Raw genomic sequence first — 15,429 nt, 5'->3', positions numbered from 1 at the left:
AGTTGAGTGTTTTCATGTCCTTGATGGCGGTTCAGGATTTCGCTCTGCAGGCGTGATTGGTTCCTCAGATCATGTGATCAGACTCAGAGAGGCGGGATCAGTAGTTTTTGGAAAACACTTTTGGCCAATGTTGATATTTGAAATCACCAAAACAAACACGCCCCCTCCTCAAAAGGGTCACGCCCCTAATGTGCTAGCTCCGCCCACACTTATGTACGCGAGCGTAACCCAGGCAACGGCTATGGCGGAATCTGCTGTACCTGAGGGTATGATGTCATCAGTAAGTGACAGCAATGTGTTACTATGGTAATCCATGTCGAATGTGTTTTGGTAGTAATGTGTGTTTTAACGCATCAATGGTTCAGCTCCGCCTCACGTTTTCCGTCTCTCATTTGGTGCACATGCGTGTTTATTAATGTGTGTGAATATGATCAGCGGTTCATTTGATTGTGCTGATGACACTGAGCTGAAGAAAGATGAAGTCCGAGACTTGATTATAGAACTAAACACTTTTCCCAAATTACCAGTTACACAGATTCCTCTGTAGTTATTAGGATCTGTTTTATTTCCAATTTCGCTCTCTCTCTCTCTCTCTCTCTCTCTCTCTCTCTCTCTCTCTCTCTCTCTCTCTCTCTCTCTCTCTCTCTCTCTCTCTCTCTCTCTCTCTCTCTCTCTCTCTCTCTCTCTCTCTCTCTCTCTCTCTCTCTCTCTCTCTCTCTCTCTCTCTCTGCTTTGTCCATGTGCCTCGTGAGTCTGAATCGAGAGCACAAGCATCTGCAGAAATCAGTCACATGGCAGCAGGTGGGAACTTATGAACACACACACACTCACACACACTCGCTCGGTCCCTTAGTTAAGTGCTGCTGATTATTACAGGCCATATTAAAGCTCCATTAGTCTCAGGACAATAATGAAGCGAGATGTGGAAAAGTGAAAAATATACGAGCTATATATAGATATAAGTGCCCATATTATGCCTTTTCTAATATTCCCTTTCGTGTGTGTGTAATAGAGATGTTTGTGAATGTAAAAGGCTGCAAAGATCAAAGTGCAGATAAATAAAGTTTTTGTCTCCTAAAAGAAAGAGTTGATTCTGAACTGAAACGAGTCGTCAGTAATCCAGTCGCTCTTCCTGCTGAACCTGTGTAGGTTTGTAACTAATTAGCATAATGCCAGCCTGTGGTCTTGATTGGCTGAGCAGCGTCTCTTAGCCCCGCCCTCAAACATTGTAGTGTATCTGAGACTGGAAGAGTTTGGTTCGTGTTGTTCGTGTCGATTGTTTCAAAGCAGCTTTACAGAGATAAACGTATAATTTAAGGTAACAGAGATTGTTTTGGCTTTATAGCGGTTCTTTAATAACGTTATTTTCCAGCTAAAGTTAGTTTTGATTGATTCGCTTCCGTCGCAACGATCATTTGTTATTAAATTAGGGGCCGCTAAGACGACACCATTCTCTCTACACAGACTTTAGACGCGAACCTGTGAGAAACGCTGATGGCGTTCACATGCGCATTAAGAATCTGTTCTATAGTTATGTGCGTTTGAATATATGTGCGCAGGTTTGGAATTCCCTACAAGCCAAGCCTAAACAAAGTACTGGTGTTTCCTTATAATTTTTGATACAGAATTGAATTTTATTTTGTCACTTCGGGGTAGATACGCAAAACGAATTTTCCCGACAACGCTTTATCTTTATCAATCAGGGCAGAGAAGCTCTCAGAGAGGTGAAGTTTAGAGACACTGAGGGCCCTATTTTAACGATCTGAAACACAAGTATCAAGCGCGAAACGCAAGTAACTTTGTGGGCGGGTCTCGGGCGCTGTTGCTATTATACCGGCGGGATAAATGACTCTTGCGCTCGACGCAGATCTAAAATGTGTTGGTCTGAAGTCGCTTCATTACTCATAGGTGTGGTTTGGGCGTAACGTGAAATAAACCAATCAGAGCGTCATCTCACATTCCCTTTAAGAGCAGACGCGCTTGTTCCATGGCGGATTGCTATTATAACGGCGGATTTGCCAGGAGCAGTTCACAGCCGAGGAGACCGGCGTTCTCATCAGGGCCGTAAAACACAGAGAAGTGACATTGGGGATGGAGAAACACACCCAGATTAGCTTCGGTTAAACAGGCGTATGATCATTTGGGTAAACGTGCAAGCTAGATTTATGCCTATTTTTCACATCTTCATGGACACAACAATGATTTCCCTCGTGTGGTAATATTGTTCCTTGTAATAATGAATGGTTTGCAAAAATGAAAACTGCTGCGTCTGTGTAGATGAGAGAATCAAAGTGTGTGTGCGTTGTGCTCACGCTACATTATGGCCAAGCATGCGCTCTTAAAATGGCCTCTGAATAACATGTGCAACGCGCCACTGACTTTAGACGAGGTTTCTCCTGGTCAGTGGTGGAATTGTTTTCTGAAACTGTAAAATAGCACCAGGGAACGTTTGCGCTGGATCACGCCTCCTCTTTCGCTGAACCGCCCCCGGGAGCGCAAGTTCATTCCCTAATTTACTGACGTGCGTCTGTGGACGGAAAAGTCCGCTGTGCGCGGGTGAGAAATAGGAATGATACATGCGTCGCTGTACAAAATCAATTGCGCTGGGTGCAAGATAGGGGCCTGAATCTTCGAACGAACCGTTTCAGACACAGTGATGCTGTAATGTCAAGTTTATTTATATAGCGCTTTTCACAACACAGGTTGTATCAAAGCAGCTTCACAGTAATAAATTAGAACAATACATCAATGTTTGTTTCTAGTGGAACGTCTACGTTTGGTAATGCTGATCAATAGTATCGTTGATTGATTAATTAAATTAAATATCCCCAAATATCCCCAACTGAGCAAGCCAAAGGCAACAGTGGCAAGGAACCGAAAAACTCCATCAGGTGACCTAATGGAGAAAAAAAAACCTTGGGAGAGCCCAGGCTCAGTCGGGGGCCAGTTCTCCTCTGGCGTTTATGAACTAGAGGTCGGATTTAACTGTAGGATTAAAAGTATTATATGAATGCCTGGCTGAAGAGATGCGTCTTTAATCTAGTTTTAAACTGGGAGAGCGAGTCTGAGCAACGAACAGTATCCGGAAGACTATTCCAGAGTTTTGGTGCTAAATGTGAAAATCCTCTCCCTCCTTTGGTGGACCTAGATATCCTAGGTATGACCAAAAGCCTCGAATTTAGTGATCTTAAAGAGCGCGATGGATTATAGGGCGATAGAAGATCCGTTAAATAGACTGGAGCTAAGCCGTTTAGGGCTTTATAAGTCAAGTCAAGTCAAGTCATCTTCATTTATATAGCGCTTTTAACAATGTAGATTGTCTCAAAGCAGCTTTACAGAGATAAGCGTATAATTTAAGGTAACAGAGATTGTTTCGGCTTTACAGCAGAGTTAAGTTATTTCCATCTAAAGTTAGTTTTAATTGATTTGGTTCCGTCGCAATGATCATTTGTTATTAAATTAGGGGCCGCTAAGACGACACCATTCTCTCTACACAGACTTTAAACGCGAACCTGTGAGAAACGCTGATGGCGGTCACATGCGCATTTAGAATGGGTTCTATAGTTATGTGCGTTAGAATATACGCAGAATATATAATGTGAGTAAATTAAAGTGTTTTTTGACCTTGGATGAACGTAAACCTGTTGTAGGAGACGTCGAACAACATTAGGAATATTTAGAATAGCATAATAGGGCATTTTAAGGCAAGACATAACGAAAAGATGTACATGTACCTGTTTCACAGAAAAGATCCAAAATACTATTTTAAGTGTTTATTTTATTGCATTTGATCTATTTTTGTGTGTAGTTTTCAATTGCAATACACGTGATTTATTTCCTCCCGACTCTATGAAAGCTTGTTTCTTCCACAGAGTAAAATATAAAAAGGTAATTGCGTCTTTGTTTCACAATTCTTGACTTTATCACACAATTCACAATTTGCATGATTTATACAGCATTTTACTCCTAAAAACTGTTGACAGTATTCTCTGATTTATAGAGTGACAAAAACAGACCTTTAACTCTAATAGATCAACAAGAGACTGGCTTCATCTGGTGTTTAGATGTATGTATATGCAAATGAGTGCATATTTAATGAGAATGTGTCATTTGCATATTTAAACAACATTAAAATAAAAAGAATGCGTGAAGTTGGCCCCCCACCCAACGCAAAACGTCGTCAAACTATGCTCAATCGTTTGTGCTTCGTTTGTGCTGGTTTGTGCTGTAAAAAAATTCGTTTGTGCTGTTTCAGTTTTTTAGATATTAAAAGAATATTTTTAGGTCATTCTGAGGTCACTTAGCCCCCCACATGCTCCAAATTCACCCAAAATAGTCTCGTTCGTTTGTGCTTCGTTTGTGCTGGTCTGTGCCGGTAAAATTTTCGTTTGTGCTGCTTCGGGTTTTAAAATATTATACATTCAATTATTTTTGATGACGTCACCAGCCCCCCCACATGCTTCAAATTCACCCAAAATAGTCTTGTTCGTTTGTGCTTCGTTTGTGCTGGTTTGTGCTGTAAAAAGTTTCGTTTGTGCTGCTTCGGTTTTTTAGATATTAAAATGATATTTTTAGGTCGTTCTGAGGTCACTCAGCCCCCCACATGCTCCAAATTCACCCAAACTAGTCTCGTTCGTTTGTGCTTCGTTTGTGCTGGTTTGTGCCGGTAAAATTTTCGTTTGTGCTGCGTTGGGTTTTAAAATATCAGAAATTGAATTATAGACGATGACGTCACCAGCCCCCCCACATGCTCCAAATTCACCCAAAATAGTCTTGTTCGTTTGTGCTTCGTTTGTGCTGTTTTGTGCCGGTACAATTTTCGGCCTTTAAAAAATATATATAATATAATATAATATAATATAATATAATATAATATAATATACATTTTTTTTTTTTACAGTAGCTAGTTGAAGTAACAAGGTAAGACCGAAACGGATTAAATTAATCAAAAGGGGAAAAAATATCAAAAATTTAATTTTCCACAAAAAATATTAAACATAAAAAAACAAAAACAAACTAAAAAAAAACATACGCAATATGTAAAAAATATAATACAAAATACAATACAAAATAAGAGCCTTTCTTAAATGAGCAGTGAGCACCAATAATAATTGAGCACAACATCAACATCTTATGATTTCTAAAGAATAATGTGACGTTGAAAACTGGAGTAATGATACAGAAAATTCAGCTTTGACATTACAGGAATAAATTACATTTGAATTATATTAAATTTGAATTATATTAACATTAAAATATTAATTATATGAAAATATATAATCTATTTATAGGCTAATCATTTTTCACAATATCAGCAGCACTTCCAAACTGTAATACATTATAGATTACTTTGTTACTTTTATTTAAAGGAAATTATTTAGAGTAGCCTACCTTACAATAAAGGCCGTCTCAGAATTGTAATGCATTAGCTACTCCAGTTACTTTCACCAAAATAACTACAGAAGTAGAACTTAACATTTCTAAAACAAACGACTAGGGCTGTGTAACAATATGCAATATGAAACCAAAATCCCGACGCTCCATCCACGGACCTGTGTTGCGGTGTGAGAAGGCAGAATCGCGACACACCCCTTCCAACTCCTGAGTCCAGATCCAATGCTACCACATCTTCATATAACTATTATTTGAAGTTAACATTATAAAATACATAGACTTACACCACAAAAACAGTTGAGGATAAATTCTTTAAAATTGGTCAATTCCAGCGTTATGGACGTGACATTTGCAAGTCAAAACTTGAAGTATAAATTATCAGAAAATGCACTAAATACCAATATATTGAAACTGTCTGTTATATATCCATAGGCTTCTCCCTTAATAAAGGAGTCCAGACATTAAAAAAATATCAGTCTACTCATGCGTTTTATATTTAATATGAGGCAAATAGCATGTGCGTTACATTTTTTTTTAGTAATTCTGCGCAAACCAAAAGTAGCCTAATACTAGCCTACCCACCGGATGAAGAAGCGTTGTCTCTCCGCAGAACATAAATTATTCATTTTATTTAATTTTTCGTGTTTGCATTTATGAGGAAAAAACAATGTAACGGACGGAGAACTTCGTTACGGACTGACCACTCTGAAAACGGCACTAAAAGACTGCTTTAAAACTTTCACAGAGACCTCAAACAGAAAGCACAAAGCCTTTCTTTAAGGTGAAATTCGTTTTGTATTAATTTTATCTTCATTTTAATCATTGTTTCATCTACCAAATGCCAGGATTTAATAGGCAAAATAAAATGTTAATAGGCCTATATCAGACAACAGATAATCAGGACATAGAGGCGCCGGCGCCTGAACTGCAGTTGGTCTCATAAATGAACCGAAACTCAGCGCCTAGACCTACTTGCATCACAGACATGTCTACTTTTAAACAGAACAATTCAAAACGAAAGAAAACAGACTGCTCTCTGCTTATGTATGAAATGTGCATTTCTCTGTGGTGCGTTCATGAAGAAGCAGGCTGGTTGAAGTCATTTAATGGGCTGGTGAAGTCACCGTCTATAATTCGCTTTCATTCACTGTCTAATATTTTAAAGGCCGATGCAGCACAAACGAAAATTGTACCGGCACAAAACAGCACAAACGAAGCACAAACGAACAAGACTATTTTGGGTGAATTTGGAGCATGTGGGGGGGCTGGTGACGTCATCGTCTATAATTCAATTTCTGATATTTTAAAGCCCGACGCAGCACAAACGAAAATTTTACCGGCACAAACCAGCACAAACGAAGCACAAACGAACGAGACTAGTTTGGGTGAATTTGGAGCATGTGGGGGGCTGAGTGACCTCAGAACGACCTAAAAATATCATTTTAATATCTAAAAAACCGAAGCAGCACAAACGAAACTTTTTACAGCACAAACCAGCACAAACGAAGCACAAACGAACAAGACTATTTTGGGTGAATTTGAAGCATGTGGGGGGGCTGGTGACGTCATCAAAAATAATTGAATGTATAATATTTTAAAACCCGAAGCAGCACAAACGAAAATTTTACCGGCACAGACCAGCACAAACGGAGCACAAACGAACGAGACTATTTTGGGTGAATTTGGAGCATGTGGGGGGCTAAGTGACCTCAGAATGACCACCTAATATTATTTTAATATCTAAAAAACCGAAACGGCACAAACGAAACTTTTTACAGCACAAACCAGCACAAACGAAGCACAAACGATTGAGCATAGTTAGTTTGACGACGTTTTGCGTTGGGTGGGGGGCCAACTTCACGCAGGTAAAAAAAAAACACTTGTAATACAAGTGTGTGTGTGTTATTGTTCTGTGATCATTGAACGGGGAAGTTTGGTGAGATCTGAAGCTGTTTTGAGCGAGTGAATATTTCCAGGGCTGTGTGTGTTTCAGACTGTACAAGGCCTGATAGGAACATGTTCATCTCAGTCTTCTGAATATGTCTAGATATAAAGCAGTTTTCATCGAGTGTCACTGCTTGATCAGACAGAGCTGGAATTATTATTGTGTGGATCAGGTGTTTCTGTATAATTCACTTCTGTCTTTCTCTCCCTCTTCTTTTTTCTCTGTTTACATTGTTCTAATCGCTGGTGTTTTTCAGCAGTGAGAAAATGCATGTAGCGGCGCTGGTTACTAGGATACTGAGAGAGAGAGAGATACTGAGAGAGAGAGAGAGATACTGAGAGAGAGAGATACTGAGAGAGAGGGAGTGAGAGAGAGAGATACTGAGAGAGAGAGATACTGAGAGAGAGGGAGTGAGAGAGAGAGAGAGACTTTGACTTTTAAAAAGCTTTTAATTTACACCATTTTCCAAATCATTACAAAACTAATTTACAAAACACACAAACACACACACATAAAAAAACATAAGTATATTTTATTTTACATTTATAATGTAAATATTATTAATTTATTTTAAATGTCAGATTTACAATACTTATATGTAATGTTCAATTTATGTGATAATTTATAATAATCAGACTTGTAATTAATATATTAGTATTATATAGTATTATATTAGGTTTATATGTGAGTGAGTGAGTGAGTGAGTGAGTGAGTGAGTGAGTGAGTGAGAGTGTGTATGTGTTTGTGAGTGATTCTTACTCCCCCTCCTCATCTCTCTCTCTCTCTCTCTCTCTCTCTCCCTCACACACATCTCTCTCTCTCTCTTTCCCTCCCTCCCTCCCTCTCTCTTTCCCTCCCTCCCTCCCTCTCTCTTTCCCTCCCTCCCTCCCTCTCTCTTTCCCTCCCTCCCTCCCTCCCTCTCTCTTTCCCTCACTCCCTCTCTCTTTCCCTCACTCCCTCTCTCTTTCCCTCACTCCCTCTCTCTTTCCCTCACACACATCTCTCTCTCCCTCTCCCTCACACACATCTCTCTCTTTCTCTCTCTCTCTCTCTCTCCTTCTCTCTCTCTCTCTCTCTCTCTCTCTCTCTCTCTCTCTGAGGTGCTGTGATCATTCAGATGTTCACTGTGAATATTTGACTGAACAGAACATTCAGCTCGAGAGCTCGATTACACACTGTTTCTTCAGGCTTTTCTGGATGTCAGTGTGTCTGTCCCCTTCTTTCGACGTGTTCTTTCTTTGCTCAGAACGTGTGTGAATTTAAGATCAGTGCGTTAAAATCTGGCTGAACTATAGAGCAGTGCCGGATCGGATGATGTATGGCCCACAGTGAGCTGCAGTGACGTTTTAGATGGATTTATCTGAGTCACTTCATCATTAATCTTGTTGCATGTGTAATTCTATCCCCCGCTTTCACAGACATCGCTTAGGTCCAGTCTCGGACTAAAATGCATGTTTGAGATGTTTTAACTGAAAGCATATCTTAAAATATGTCAGTGCCAAGATGCACCAGTAATGTTTTTTTCTAACGCACGTTTATAAAAGCTACTTAAATGTCCTAATTAAACTAAGACCTGATCCTGGCTTAAACTAAACTCTGTCTGTGAAACCAGGCCTATGTCACCCATAATGTCAGTAGATTAAGCTTTATCTTCATATTTTTCAATGCAACCATGCATTTTAGTAGCCTACTGACAGCATATGCATCTTGAAGATGATGTGGGTGAGGGATGAAGAGAGGACTAAACGAGGGTAAACAGACACACAAGGAGAATAAATAGGGAGCGAACAAAGCAGTGAGGACAGGTGGGGCTAATCAATCAATAATCAGGTAACGAGATGGGCGGGGTTAGACAATCCACAGGAGAGCACATGACACAAGGAAACACATGACAAGCCATGTGCTCACACCAAACAAGACAAAAACACAAGCACTATGGCCAGTGAAACAGATCACCAGCCATGTGCTCACAAAATGAGACATGAACACAGCTAATGAGAACTCGTGATCACACAGAACATGACAACATGAAAGCACACTGCTAGTGTAAAACACAAGCTGTGCCACACACAACAAGACAAAAAATGACACGAAAGCACGTGGTCGATGACAGCACCCGACACAGAACCGAAACCAAACTCGACAGATGTGCGGGGACCCAAACACCACACCCCGCACATGTACACATACGCACGAGAGCGCGCACGGCTCGACAACGCTCAAAGCGCGCGCCCACTCAAAGACATGGCAAAACAGGAGTGTGAGAGCTCTGTGACAGAAGCAAGAAATAAACTAGACAGAATTGACAGAACCCTGACAAATAAGCATCGGATAGTGCAGTGTGCATTCAAGCATTGCTGTGAATAATGTGAAACACAAACAGATTTAGTGTAAAACACAGTATTTTGTCATTGCAGTTAGTGTCACGTGCTGGTGTATGTTGCAGTGGATCAAATATGAGAGTTTATCTTTTGCACATCAGAACTTGCGATCATTCACCTGTGGATCGCCGATGTTCTTCACTGAATGATGTTCGGTCTCGCGCAGATGAGAGCGGCGGCGCGCGCTGACGTCACCAGGGTTTATTAGCGCGCGCTCGGCTTCGCGGGCGCCAGTTCAGTCCCTCTCCATTCCCGCATGAATCCAGGACTCATGTCTGGGAATCCCAACAGGAGTAAAGGATTCACCTGAGGAAGAGCACGCGAGCGGTCAGCCGAAGAAAGCCTTTCAGTCTCTGTTTTCCCCCATGTGAAGGAAAAGGTATGCTTGATTTTCCCGATTATTACCTCGGATGAGATGCTGCATTTGAAGTGTTTGTGCACAAACAAAACCAATCATTTAGAGAGTTTTTACTTGTTCTCAGCACTAGAGTGAGAGGCTCGAGCGCATGTCTGCTGATTTCTCCTTGCAAACCTCTCTGAATTTCTAAATGGTGAGATTTCACTTCTTAATATGTCTTAGTCTGGATGCGATTTGGTCCACATGCAGTCATGGAGTGACGACTATTTCTATTTCATCAAAACTCAAAGACACGCGTCGACTGTGCAGGATTAGACTGAAAACATGCGTTTCACGCTTTTTACGCACAAACGAACGTTTTGTGATTTTCTTTCTGTGGGTAAAAGTGGGTTTTTTGATTTCCTATTTGGAGCGATTTTCAGTAAGATTGAGCAGATTATGTTCTGAACTAAGAGTTTATAACTTAAAAGATGTTTCCGCTCAAATAAAACCCCTTATTTCGCCTCGGCCGTGAGGAAAACGCTCCTTCTCCTTTTCTCCAATTGATTTTCAATGTCCAGCTATCAGAGAGATTTCTTCTTGCAAATGATACTATGAAACTTCTTGATGTGTTGTTGTGAATAATGTTAAATGCAGTGTTTGTATGTTTGCCCGCATTAATTGAATGCAAAAAGTACTTGGCACGTAAGAATGTCGTTGCATACGATTCTTATTCTTATTTAGAATCTCTGCATGTCATTTATTTGATGCATTTTCCTTAACTAAGAGCTTATAATGTTTAGAAGATGTTTCCGCTCAAATAAACTGCTTTATTTGGGCTTTTGCGTGAAGGAAATGCTCGTTGTAAGATTCAGCACCGCGGACAGCGCCAACGAGTTTCAGAGATTTCTTCATGACGATGATAGTGAAGTCTCTACATATCAGTTTTAGATTTACTTGAGGCATTTCCCAAACTAGAAGAGCTTATAACGTTTAAACAATTTGAATAAAATCATTTATTTTGCCTTGTGCATGAGGAAAATGTTTATTCTGAGATTAAGCTCCAATTGATTTTCATGCAAATGACACTTATAGACTTGATGCATTTCCCAAACTATAAGAGCTTATCATGTTTAAAATGCTCAAATAAAATCATTTATTTTGCCTTGTGCATGAGGAAAATGCTCATTCTTAGATTCAGCACATATTGATTTCCATGCAAATTATACAGTGATGTCCCTACATGTAATTTATAAATTTATTTGATGCATTTCCCAAACTATAAGAGCTTATAATGTTTAAAATGCTCAAATAAAATCATTTATTTTGCCTAGTGCATGAGGAAAATGCTCTTTCTTAGATTCAGCTGCAGTTGGTTCTCATGCAAATGCTATAGTGATGTCATTTATAGATGTATTAGATGCGTTTTTCTGACTGTCGTCATTGTTTGGTCTCCAGGCTGAGAGATGAACGAGAGCGGAGCGCTCAACGAGAGCGCCGTGGGTTTGCCGTCCTCCTCGTGGCTTGAAGCCGAAGCGTTGGACGGGAACCGGAGCCTGGCGCTGTCATCGGCGGCCCTGGATTTCCACGTGAACCCGTGGGACATCATGCTGTGCCTGTCGGGGACGGTGATCGCGTGTGAGAACGCCATCGTGGTGGCCATCATCTTCTACTCGCCGACCTTACGCAACCCCATGTTCGTGCTGATCGGCAGCCTCGCCACCGCTGACCTACTGGCCGGAATGGGATTAATCCTGAACTTCGCGTTCCAGTATCTGGTGTCATCCGAGACCATAAGCCTCATTACGGTGGGATTCCTAGTGTCCTCCTTCACGGCGTCCATCAGCAGCCTGTTGGCCATCACGATCGACCGGTATCTGTCGCTCTACAACGCTTTGACGTACTTCTCCGAGAAGACGCTTCATTATGTGCATCTGATGCTGGTGGGAACGTGGGGAGCGTCTCTCGGACTGGGACTGATGCCGGTTTTAGGCAGAGGACGAGTCCACCTGTAGTATCGTGCGCCCGCTCAAACGCACAAACCTCACTCTGCTAGCCGCGTCGTTCTTCGTCATCTTCATCCTCATGCTCAGCCTGTACTTCAAGATCTGCAAGATCGTGTGTCGTCACGCGCACCAGATCGCTCTTCAGCAGCACTTCTTCACCACCTCGCATTACGTGGCCACTAAGAAGGGTGTCTCCACGCTCGCCATCATCCTGGGCACCTTCGGGTTCAGCTGGCTTCCCTTCGCCATTTACTGTTTAGTGGGAGAGCGCGAGTATCCGCCGGTGTACACGTACGCAACGCTACTCCCCGCCACGTACAACTCCATGATCAACCCCATCATCTACGCCTACCGAAACCCTGAGATCCAGCGCTCGCTTTACATGCTCTTCTGCGGATGCTTTCACAGCAACGGCTCGTATCGCTCCAGATCGCCCAGCGAGGTCTAGATCATGCTTTTCAATCTGTTTGGATAGTTTATCGAACCTTTAGACAAAATACAAAAAGAGTGTTTTTTTGTTGAGCATCATGTTTGATGCATCAGGCTTTTATGGCTCTCATGGTCTGAGATAGTGAGAAACAAACAGGAGACCCAAACTTTAGTTTATATGGTCAAAAATTAAGGTCATGTAAATCAATGAGATCTTTATTAGTGTTGCAGACTATAAATATCTCCAAATAATGTCTTGGTTTAAATGCTTAGTTTTATGATCAAAACATATAATGCGACGCAATATAATGATGATTGAGAGATGAACAAATAAACCTTCCTCAAAAGCCTGATGATACTCATGATTCTTCTATTAAATAATGTCTGATAATCAAGTAAACCGAAGCTGCTTCAGAGCAGATGAAATATTACTAACAATATCAAAGTTATTCTAAGTTTACTTGATAAAATGAAATCAGAAATGCAGATTTGACAGCAGAAAAACACGAGCTGAAGGAGGACGTTTGTACAATTACACTAAAAGACTTTTACTTGATAAAAGAGTCTAAATATCAATCAGACAAAGAAGGACTGAGGAGATTGAGTGAAACAGCAACATTTGCATCATTTAGAGGCCTTAGAAATGTGTGCATCAAATATGATACAGGAGGATTTATGGGGTTAGACACTCATTCGTGTGAATATGGCGCTCAAAGTGTCCGTTGTTCAATTGCACTTTATTGAGACCAGGACGTCTCGACACGCTGTGAACGAGCAACGACGCGCATCAAGAATGTATATTTATATTATTTATTTATTTATTTATTTATATGCCACATGTTGCACTTTACTGTACAAATGTACATGCCAAAGCAGTATTGCATAGGCCTATGTGTTTCACTTGTGTGGTGGGTTTTCTATTTTGTAAAGTTGTCCATGAATGTACATTTTATACAAAACAGTGAACACAAAATAAAACATGAAAAGCTCACGTTTTTCATTGCTTTGTCAGGTCAAAGTGTGTGTGTGTGTGTGTGTGTGTGTGAGGAACTAATAATACAAGGGACAGTCCACCTAAAAATGATCATTCTGTACTCATTCCTGTCGTTCCAAACCCAAGATATTTTAAGAAATGTCTGTTTTTTTCAATGGGCTGAAATGTTGTTCCCAACGTTCTTCAAAACATCATCTTTTGAGTTCTGCAAAAGAAAGAAAATTTTGCAATGACAGTGAGCAAATAAAGACATAATGGTGATTTTGACTGAACTATCCCTTTAATTTGAGAGTTAAAATGTTGTTCTGTATGTCACAGCTCTGACTGGCATACGGTACACTAAAGCTCACTCGCACCCAGGTCACGGCACAAGATGTCACAGCTCTGACTGGCGTACGTTACACTAAAGCTCACTCGCACCCGGGTCACGGCACCAGATGTCACAGCTCTGACTGGCGTACGTTACACTAAAGCTCACTCGCACCCGGGTCACGGCACCAGATGTCACAGCTCTGACTGGCGTACGTTACACTAAAGCTCACTCGCACCCAGGTCACGGCACCAGATGTCACAGCTCTGACTGGCATACGGTACACTAAAGCTCACTCGCACCCGGGTCACGGCACCAGATGTCACAGCTCTGACTGGCATACGGTACACTAAAGCTCACTCGCACCCAGGTCACGGCACCAGATGTCACAGCTCTGACTGGCGTACGTTACACTAAAGCTCACTCGCACCCGGGTCACGGCACCAGATGTCACAGCTCTGACTGGCGTACGTTACACTAAAGCTCACTCGCACCCAGGTCACGGCACCAGATGTCACAGCTCTGACTGGCGTACGTTACGCTAAAGCTCACTCGCACCCGGGTCACGGCACCAGATGTCACAGCTCTGACTGGCGTACGTTACACTAAAGCTCACTCGCACCCGGGTCACGGCACCAGATGTCACAGCTCTGACTGGCGTACGTTACACTAAAGCTCACTCGCACCCAGGTCACGGCACCAGATGTCACAGCTCTGACTGGCGTACGTTACACTAAAGCTCACTCGCACCCGGGTCACGGCACCAGATGTCACAGCTCTGACTGGCGTACGTTACACTAAAGCTCACTCGCACCCAGGTCACGGCACCAGATGTCACAGCTCTGACTGGCGTACGTTACACTAAAGCTCACTCGCAACCGGGTCACGGCACCAGATGTCACAGCTCTGACTGGCGTACGTTACACTAAAGCTCACTCGCAACCGGGTCACGGCACCAGATGTCACAGCTCTGACTGGCGTACGTTACACTAAAGCTCACTCGCACCCAGGTCACGGCACCAGATGTCACAGCTCTGACTGGCGTACGTTACACTAAAGCTCACTCGCAACCGGGTCACGGCACCAGATGTCACAGCTCTGACTGGCGTACGTTACACTAAAGCTCACTCGCACCCAGGTCACGGCACCAGATGTCACAGCTCTGACTGGCGTACGTTACACTAAAGCTCACTCGCACCCGGGTCACGGCACCAGATGTCACAGCTCTGACTGGCGTACGTTACACTAAAGCTCACTCGCACCCAGGTCACGGCACCAGATGTCACAGCTCTGACTGGCGTACGTTACACTAAAGCTCACTCGCAACCGGGTCACGGCACCAGATGTCACAGCTCTGACTGGCGTACGTTACACTAAAGCTCACTCGCACCCGGGTCACGGCACCAGATGTCACAGCTCTGACTGGCATACGGTACACTAAAGCTCACTCGCACCCAGGTCACGGCACCAGATGTCACAGCTCTGACTGGCGTACGTTACACTAAAGCTCACTCGCAACCGGGTCACGGCACCAGATGTCACAGCTCTGACTGGCGTACGTTACACTAAAGCTCACTCGCACCCGGGTCACGGCACCAGATGTCACAGCTCTGACTGGCATACGGTACACTAA

At 42.3% G+C, this 15,429-nt stretch overlaps 1 protein-coding gene across 1 annotated transcript; it reads left to right on the top strand.

Moving 5' to 3' along the window:
• Positions 1-11,509: 11,509 nt before the first annotated feature.
• On the top strand, positions 11,510-12,511 carry gpr6 (G protein-coupled receptor 6; the record flags this gene model as incomplete). Its single annotated transcript, XM_081378089.1, is given in 2 exon segments — positions 11,510-12,050; positions 12,052-12,511. Coding segments are annotated over 2 exon segments (987 nt in total). The 5' UTR covers positions 11,510-11,523.
• Between the last annotated feature and the right edge of the window lie 2,918 nt (positions 12,512-15,429).

Source organism: Scardinius erythrophthalmus (assembly GCF_964197995.2).
Source record: "Scardinius erythrophthalmus genome assembly, chromosome: 11".
NCBI lineage: Eukaryota > Metazoa > Chordata > Actinopteri > Cypriniformes > Leuciscidae > Scardinius > Scardinius erythrophthalmus.
The sequence above is the reverse complement of the archived record's forward strand: the minus strand, read 5'-3'. Positions and strand labels throughout refer to the sequence as shown.